General features: G+C 34.0%; 1 protein-coding gene across 3 annotated transcripts in view; it reads left to right on the forward strand.

Annotated features, from left to right (window-relative positions):
• WDR7 (WD repeat domain 7) overlaps positions 1 to 9,826 on the forward strand; it is a 281,883-nt gene that overhangs the window by 96,266 nt on the left and 175,791 nt on the right. For all 3 annotated transcript variants that reach the window (XM_015590833.2, XM_006913696.3, XM_015590832.2), the window contains exons 18-19: positions 802 to 920; positions 2,675 to 2,798. In XM_015590833.2, coding sequence (XP_015446319.1) covers positions 802 to 920; positions 2,675 to 2,798 — 243 coding nt within the window. The remainder of the gene's footprint in view (positions 1 to 801; positions 921 to 2,674; positions 2,799 to 9,826) is intronic.

Genomic DNA, 9,826 nt, shown 5'->3' on the forward strand with positions numbered 1-9,826 from the left:
TGAAATGATTATTTGAGAATGTCTGGATACTAGCATTTTAAATATTGTGGTAGCTTACAGTGTTTGTCTTCATATAATCAGGTTCCGTATTATGGATTAGAATTTTGGAAAATAACTTTAATTCCCCAAAATTAGAGTTTATGATGCTTAAGATTTTGTGAATTTTGGATTGTCGGGTCTTTGTTTTACGGAATGTCAAAATTCATTTTTCCTCTCAAAATTAATGTTATATTACTTATTTCAGCTATGATTGTGATTAAATATCTGATTCACTTTCTAAGAAAAGAGATCAATAAGTACCTAATTAAAGACCCTCTGACAGAGAAGAGAAGACCTCTCTGTTGACTGACACGATAGTAATACACAGATGGCCAGGCCTTAGGATGGATATGAACCTGTCTATGGATATCTGTGTGAAATTCCCTTTTAACTGAAAGTAGTTTCAAATCTATGACTATAGTACCTGTTTATTGCTGTGCTTTCCCATTTCTGAATGTATGTTTTATTTTAGAGGGACTATTTTAGAAATGCATTTTGCATGTAGAATTCTTACATACTTTATGTTGACACTTATTTTTATTTAAGACTTTGAGAGTTAACTACCAGTTACATGATTTAGAGAGGAAATACATTTGATATAATTGTGCAAAATATCTAGTAATAAATTGAAATCATTTATAACATAATGTAGCACATCCGCCTCTTTTTTGTTGTTGTTTCTGGTATACGTACATAAAAAAATACTTGAACTAGGGAAGGCCAAAATGTTGAAAGTATTTTTAATATATTACATTTTCGCAGGATGGAGTCAATTGGCTGCTATGCACTGTGTGATGCTGCCGGACCTGCTGGGGTTGGACAGATTCAGGCCTCCACTTCTGGAGATGCTCGCTCGGAGGTGGCAAGATCGGTGCCTGGAGGTAATATCGAGGTGATGTGGATAGAAAGCAAAAACATTGAAAAGGCATTGGACAACTGTAAATTAGAAACAAAAATGGTTAATATTTATCTAATTTTTTATCACCTGTTGATAGAAAACATGAATCCATGATTTTTTTTTCAGTTTATGTACTAAACATGTTTCTGCTTGCATATTTGTTTACTTTTTTTAACCAGTGAGTATTCAATAAAAAGTTTCATATACAGGTTGTACACATGCATGCTGCACACATATATACACTCACTTCTCTCCAAATCACACTCTCAGGTATAATCACATCAATCAGATTCTAAGTGAATAGCCATAGTCCAATGGAAGGTACTGTGTTATAATATAAGGAGAAGGTCTTTGGAGTGGAATAGACCTGGATTTAAATATGAGTTCTGCCGATTATTAACTTTGTGACCCTGGGCAATTTACTTAACCTATTTGAAGTTCATTTGTAAAGTGGGGATAATAATATATTCCTCATGGGATTGCTGTTCAGGGTCAAGTAAAGTAATGCAAGTAAAACAGTGAGTACAGAGTCTGACACATTGTAGGAGCTCAATAAATGATAGCTATTATTTTGTGTTAATGGGCTTACCGCTGCATTAGATATTGCTTGGAATATAATATCACTGGGGACTTAGAAACATTTTATAGAGACTTTCCTTATCATGTCATTTGACCTGTGTAGCCATAGCAGTTTATATCATTCAAGATTTTTAATTTATCAAATACAATTAACGTATTTGCTCCTTTCCTGGTGCCCCTTCCCTCAGTGCCAAGTAAAACTACAGCATACTAAAATTTTCATGGTTTTGCATTGAATAATATTTGAATTCACTTCAAAAGTCAGTTATAATTAAAAAACAATTTTTATTCAAATTCTTATCAGAGGCTGCTATGTTATCTTTTCAATTATAAATAGTTAATGAATTGATAGGTACATCATTTAGCAGTTGACTAGCTTCTTTAACCCCATGCCTGTGGCACTTTTGCTGAAATAAAACAAAATAAACTAAAATTGCAAAAGAAAAGTTATTATGAAAGAAAAGAAAAATTCAGGAGAAAGAAAAATATAATTTTGAAAAATAGTGTTCTTCTATAGAACTAATGCTATTACACAGGAATATATTTGCTTAATAAATGTATATATCTATACATTCATGTATACCTAAGACGTACTTAAATTGTTTTGTTGAAAACAGTTTATATCATTTTATTGAAAACAAATTATTTAAGTACGTCTTAGGTATACGTGAATGTATAGATATGTACATTTATGTTTGTGGAAACAATACCTATTTGGTATACATATTATAAAGAAGTTCACTAGATAAGATTAAATTTCTTTAGGCTGAAAGAGAAAACAAATTTAATAGTTCTAGGGAGACATTTAACAATGTAGAGAAATTTTAAAATTGAAAATGTTAAAGTTCAAAAATATTTTAAAAGCTTTGGAAAATGAAATTTAAAACCCAAAACTGATTAAAATTGTAAACATAATTCAGTCTATTAGTATTCTAATATTTTCCAGTGAAATCATTAATTAAAATGTCTTTGATGATTTGCTGGCATCCAATTTATTCCACTTTAAGTACTTAATGCATTATTCGGTTAGTAGTTTTCCTCATATAAATAAATGTGGCTTATATATTTTCTAGCTTTGCTTCATTATGAACTTTCTAGAATTTAGACATCTCACAAACTGGTCTGCTTTGTTTGACATTTGGATCTGTGTCTTTTCAGGTCAGAGAGGCCGCGCAGGCCCTGCTTCTAGCGGAACTGAGAAGAATCGAGCAGGCGGGAAGGAAGGAAGCCATCGATGCCTGGGCTCCTTATTTACCTCAGTACATGGACCATGTCATATCACGTAAGAGTTCTCATGCTTTTTTATGAGACTTTTCATGCTCATCAGAAAAACTCACAAATAGGCTTGCTACTACCCACCAACAAAAGTGTGTTGTTTACCTGAAAGTGAAAACAAGGATCCTCAGATTCTGCTGATTCATTTTCTGAAATCCCTGTGGTTTGGAGTTTAGTTAAGGAAAAAAAAGCAAAAGTTATATAAATATCAAGATATTCACTAATGGACTGACCCCTTATAAAATTAATCCTCAAACAAAAATTCAGCCCTGTTTAACACTAGCATCTGCCCATTGCATTATTATGCTTAGGGTGCCCACTTGTTAGATATTGATATGATTATATGAAAGTGCAAATACAAGGCAGATCCTTTCCAAGTTGAAATTGGAATTGTGAATTCTTTAGAAATAAAGATCTGGTAGAATTTTAGACCAGTGTACTATCGTAAAGGAAAAAATTAGCAAGGATTTGACAAATGGATTTTTCAAGTAAGTATAATTTGGATGGATTGGGAAAGGCCTTGGGAAAGATTGTTGAGATTTTGGATTTTTTTTTTTTTTACAAAATAAAACCTTTGTAAAGTGTTGCTAGGTCAAATGTGTATTGAGAGAAGTTATATTTGTGTTATCAATTTTATATCTTTAAAAAAACCATTCTTCACTCAGATTCAGTATTTTGATTCATTTATTCTTCTGAAGAATTCAGAATTAAAATTTAATCTGTTCTGAGTATAAGATAAAATAAATGAGCTTAATTTTTTTTAAGATAAAGTCTTTTTAACAGCCGAATGCGCTAACCGATTGCACTACAGAGTAAGATAAAGTCTTAATGAAACTTTAAAAATTCTTTTTACTACTAAAATTTGGCCTGGGTTTTAGGTAGATTCATTTTAAATGACCTTTTGCCAGTACCAGTTATTCTTGTTAATTAGATACTCATTACATATGTCAAGACAGACAATACATGATTGTTTAAGAAGGAAATGAAAACAAGATCAAACGGGATTATAATTGTTGTAACTGGTATAACTACCTGACTCTTGCCAGTGGTGACTGTAGTGATTGTTTAATTAAGGTGTATGACCTTGGACACTTAACCTTTCTTAGCCTCAGTGTTGTCACAGACGAAATGAAGATAGTGAGACTTTATATGGTTATTTTGAGGAGGGAATGAATTAATCTTTATTAGCACATGGAACCATGCATAGGCCATGGTAAGCACTACATATTTGTTAAATAAATACATTCATAATCTATAAAAATGCAAATATATATTTTATATATAACCAAAACATCACAAATTAACAACTCCAATTAAAATTCTTTAATCTTTTTAGCAAAACTATTTAATGAGAGAATATTGTTTTTCATTTGCTTACGGGGAATTTTTTCCATTTTAATAAAAGGAAATTAAGTTAAAAAACCAGGGTTTTTAGATATGGACTCCGTGTAATATATTAGGCTTAAAATTCTTATATAACTAGGTTTATAATTTTTCTGAAATAAAAAAAAAATTTTTTAAATGAGATTGGAATGAAAACTCTGTTTTTGAGTATTCGAATACTCTGGAACAGTGCTTTTTGTTCATTAACTTGTGTCTATTAACTTCATACTCTTCCAGAAATTAGAATTAGCTGATCATAAACCTTATTGAATCAAAGATCCCCTTATTTAAGGACAAACTACGAGACTATTACTGTAAATTGAATGTGAAACTAAATAGCAAATCATCAGAGATTCTTTAAAAGTACACTAATATGGAAATATTGAGAACCGTTTTCAAGATATCTTTATTTAGAATGGACTAGTGTAGAGTGGGAGAATGGATTAAAGTAGACTAAGTAGCTGGAAGGCTGTCACAGAAGGGAGTAAGAGACTTAGACCTAAATATAGACAAGGTAGAAGATAATTCTAAGCTTCGATTACAGATTGCCTATAAAGGTCCAAGAAAAACACCAAAGATTAGTAAAGTGTTGGACAGGTTGCCAAGAGAACTGCCATTAAATGGTGGTGGATGCTATTTGATTTTTTCTTTGAGAGAAGAGAGTGAGTTAGGTACAAGGTAAAGGCGTTATATGATCACAGGTTACTCCCTTAAGCAATGATAAACATGAATGTGTTGCTAGGCAAGATGTCCGTCAGTGGGTCCAGAGAGGATACAGTACAAGTAAAATAATGGCAGTACCTCCTATTAATTGAACACTTTCTCTGTCAGGCTTTTGCTAAGTACCTGGTCTGTGTTATTTCATTAAGCTACTGCAATAATCCTGTAAAGTAGGCATATTGTCACTACCACTACCACTTTTCTCTCCCCAAATGAGTTAATTGAGACCAAGAGAGATTAAAGAACTTTCTGAAGGTCCTTCAGTTACTAAGTGACTGTCAAACTACAAAACTCATTCTCTTAATCACGTTTTATTCTGTCTTGCTTCCTCCAGCATCTTTAGATCTTAAATAGGGTTGGGGCGGAAGAGTGAGTAGATATTGGGATTAACTAATCTTGCTTTCAGATGGTACCATTTTCAGCCATATCAAATTTAACAACAACAGCAAAATGGAGCAGAAAAATAACAAAATGATTCTTAATGGTTCTAATCATTGTTTAAATAAGCATAAAGTAGATGGTTCTTAGGTCAAATTTAAACCTTTCCATTAATAAAAATTAAAGTCCTTGGTATTTAGTTATAGTATCCAGGAGTACTTTTTAATTACAGGAGTACCATTTATAAATTAATGGAATTAAGGCTTACTTAACATTTTAATCTTATCACTTACTGTAATTGCATTTGTAGCAAAGGAGTAAAAAACCACACACTCTCCACATAACTAAAACATCTCACACTAACGGCTCTTGCTGTATTAATCTAAACTGGAACTTTTATGCTTAATGAGTGTAAAATTAGTTTTAGTTTGCTTTATTGGGAGTTTTCTATTTTAATAAAAGAATGTCGAGGTAAAGGAGTAGGGATTCTGAATGTGTGAAAGGAAGAGAAAGCACAGAGCAAAGGAGTAATGACCACGTAGGGCCGTTGAACAGATTTGCTGTCCGAAGGGATCGCAAGGTCATGGAGCCAGCTGGTGGACAGCCTACACCTGCTATCAACATGCTTGGAGTGAAATCGATTCTACCATTGTCACTGACATTTGAGGAGCATTCTTTTAGAAACTTAAAACTGGTTCTAGCATAGGGACTTCTTAATCGCTAAAGTAGGTAACATGTTAAGCAATATATCTGGTAAATATACCATTCATCAGATATTTTCTTATAATTTAACCATCATAAGCATTTAAAAACATGTAATAATTGCCTGAGCAATATTGGCAGCTCCTAACTTATGACTGCACTTGGTCTTGGTCTAAGAGTCCCTTTGTTAGATATTTGTCTGAAACGCAGAAAATGCTTTTACCTGAAGAGCAGAACGCCGTTCTGGGCTGATGGACTGTGATAGCCCTTAGTCTTAGAGATCTGGAGTCTGAGGTTTAAATTGGGCAGTAACTTTCTCTGACTTCACAGTCAGTAAGTGATTGAGCTGGAACTATGATGACGAGTCAGCTGGTCATATTGACTGGGGTCTTCTGGAATTTATTTAGGTACATTATGCGATAAAAGCCTTTTGTAAGTTTGTCAGAGAATGTAAGGAAAGCAGTGGGCCAGAAGCCAGTTGCTTTTCTTAGGATTGTTGAGAGCATTAAAAGAGAAACTTTGTATAGCATCCAACACAATATATAATACATGTAGTGAATGCTGGCTGCTGTCCCCTCTCCTTTTCTGTACTGGATTCTATAATTTTTTTTCTTATTGCCACCTCCTCAGAATTAACTTTAATTTATATTGCCCAAGGATTCTGTCACTAGACCAGAAACTGCTGGGGAGGAAAAAGAACAATAGTTGGCCTTAACTGAAAAGCCAGTTCACAAATTTACATAAAAACGAAGTCCTGATGGAGTGATATGAGAATTTTGTTTCAGATAATGGAACTCTGTCCTTGAACCTGTTAGGATATATTTTATCACTTACAAATAGTCATTATGTAAACTTTTAATGCCTAATTTCTGATAGAAAATTTGAGGATAAGTGCATTGCGATTCTTACCCCGATGGTAACAGGACTGGAACTATAAAGACTGCATACATTCTAGTATAGTGACATGTAAATGTTGTAAATATTTTCTGAGTTTTCACTCCTTAGTATGTATTTATAATCACTTTTTAAAGTATTTTAAAAAACACTTTAAAAATTCTGTTGATTATTCTTAATAAGGAAGGATTAATGTTATTTCATGCTGTTGTATTACAATTCAGATGAAGATAAAATGTATAAGTCATCTCATTTATGTTGAAGGGAAGATATTTTGCAGAACCCAATTTTATGTATTTCTTATTTGTGACATTCTACATGTAGCATTTTGATAATTGACTTTTTTATGAGGTCAAGTGCCTGCTAGTTTATGAAATATACCCACACTTGCCCTTTGTTCCAGGCAGTGACTGCTCTGAGGTACAAGTGGATGGTTCCTGATTTCCTTTGGCCTGTGATGCAGAGTGACCTTATAGGGCATTAGGTCACAAGTGTAATTATTTCTTGTACGTCGTATTCTGCTTGCTCACAGTGGCTCATCTCCTCTAATTTCAGAAACATTAAACACATAAAAGTTACTACCATTATATAAATCAAAATCTCAGGGTGCTATTGAAATTTTATGCAGTTATGGCCATTGTAGTATTAATTTGCAAATTTATCATCTCAGATATTGATAGAAGGATGTGTAACACATCGTGTTTAATACATATTGATGTCATCAGAAAGAACAATCCTTTGTTCTTATCGAGTCCCTGCCTTTTTAGCTTCCTTTTGTGTTAAGGTTACCAGGGTTAGACTCGTCTTTTTATCCCCCTTGGAAACAGAATAGGATTTCTTTGTTCAATGAAAGACACTCCTAGTCAGTGTTTTGGGTTTGACTTTCAACAAGCCACACTGTAGTACCTATTTTAACCTGGAATTGAAGTCACTTTTCTGATGATTATAAAGTAGTGGTCATTCTGAGCACAAATGTGGATGGACCAACAATATGCAAGAAGGTAAGATGGAACTATATGTTATAGAGGTGGTAGAAAAGTGTATTATACTAGTAAAAATAATTTGAATATTAGTGCATTTGGCAGGCATATATTTTCAGGATTTGCTGATAGGGAGAGGATGCGGGAAAGGATAAGAAGGGGGTTTGATAAATATCATTTAGGTGAGCCTCCCTCCCCTCCCCCTCAGAAGGCCTTAAACTACACAGCATTTTTTCCTCTTTTCTTTTTTATATTCCTCAGTTAATATTCCTAAGAGTTTCTAACAGCCTTCTTAGGAATGATTTTCCAGATAACTGAGAATTTAAAAGTCACTAGATGCTCAGATTAAAAAAAAAACATTAACCCTTTTTTGGGAGTAATATTTCAAAATGTCTCTGGCTTTTTAAAACATCTTCTCAGTAGCAAGAGTTATTGTTTTGGCTCATTCTGTAAAATTACCACCACTTGTTTATCAGAAAGAATGGACCTGTTTACCTGAACTAAAAGTACCCGGATTCATCTGCCTCTTGCATTTCATTTTCTATTTTTTTACAATAATTTTTCTTCCTCTTCTTTGTATTGTTAGTAATTGTCACCAACGTTTGCTCTTGGGCTGTTTCGTCTCACCCCTAAGTAGCTTCTGCCCTGATTTCTAATTTACTATTTCCAGTGTTCTGGGAGTGTAGAAGTCAGGTAGCCAAACTTATTTGAGTTAAATATATAAAATAAGGGTAAATTGGCTAAGAATAAAGGCTCTCTGATGGAAAAAAAAAAAAAATTAAGCTTTAGCGTGAGCACTTTGTGCCGTCCCTGTTGGCTCCTCACATTCTGCCTCCTGGACTGACTTTCTTCGGTCCTTTGTTGCATTCTAGGTGTGTCGTTCTTTTGGGGGCGGGGGGGAATATTCTAATTGGGGAAATGATTGGGGAAAGAAAGGGAAAATCATTTGGTTGCTCATGAAGAACTGATAATTCTGCAATACCCCTTTTCTAATTAATGCCTGTTTTGTGAATCAGCTGAAATTGAAGGATGAGGTTCCTTCAGAAATATCTGGAGGATATCTTAAAGTGTTCACAAAGCCAGTTGGAAATGGTTGTGCATTGTGATTAGAAAGGGAAAGTATTAAATTATGACTAAATGATCTGCATAAAAAGTACTTGATGCTCTATGGGAATTTTTATATTGTGAGGCAGAAAGGGTTTTAAGACAAGCTGTATTATTCAAACTACACTATATCTGTGTTGTATGTTTGCAGTGTTTCATTGGGACCTACGGGATTTGTTCCTCTTTTTTCTTCCAGAGTGTCAGAGCTGTTGAGCTTAATTTTAAGCACTATAGACTGATCTTGTATTTAACAGCATTAAACTGTTCTTCTTATCTATATTTGCCTACTAACCTAGTGGAATAACAATGAAATTTCTTCTTCATCGGTCACATCTATCCCAAGGGAAATCTCTCCGTTCCATGTGACTTGAGTTCTTTGAGATGTTATTTAATATTCTTTTAATTTTCCTTATGTCCTTTTTAGAAGTCTTAGAAATGAGAAGTGGCAAATTAAAAATGAAAGCATTACTGGATGGAGCGGTTAGACTCTACTTCTAAGGAGTAAACAGAAAACTGTTATCAGGTGTGCTTAGCAGGATTAAGTAACTTCCTGCTGCCAGGAAAGTTCCTCTGTGTAAAAGGTTCTGTCTGTAGCAGAATAGCCAACAGTGTGGTTTCAGGTTGGGGAGGGGAGGGAGCCCTGTGACAGGTCTCCACCTTGCAAGGAGTGGAACGTAAGGGAATTCAGTAACTTGTTCCTAGAGTAACAGTGAGGAATTGGGATTCTGTCCAGCGTGGGGCTTCTTGCCCACTTCTTTCCCTCACATTCCACTTAGAGAACACTGGTTATCAACTCGTACCTGTGAACAAGCTTCTGGAGCTGAAAGGATTTGAAATAATTATAGTGATTTTCTCATGCCTTTTTCTTTTCCTC

Source organism: Pteropus alecto, unplaced genomic scaffold, assembly GCF_000325575.1.
Source record: "Pteropus alecto unplaced genomic scaffold, ASM32557v1 scaffold14, whole genome shotgun sequence".
NCBI classification, from domain to species: Eukaryota; Metazoa; Chordata; class Mammalia; order Chiroptera; family Pteropodidae; genus Pteropus; species Pteropus alecto.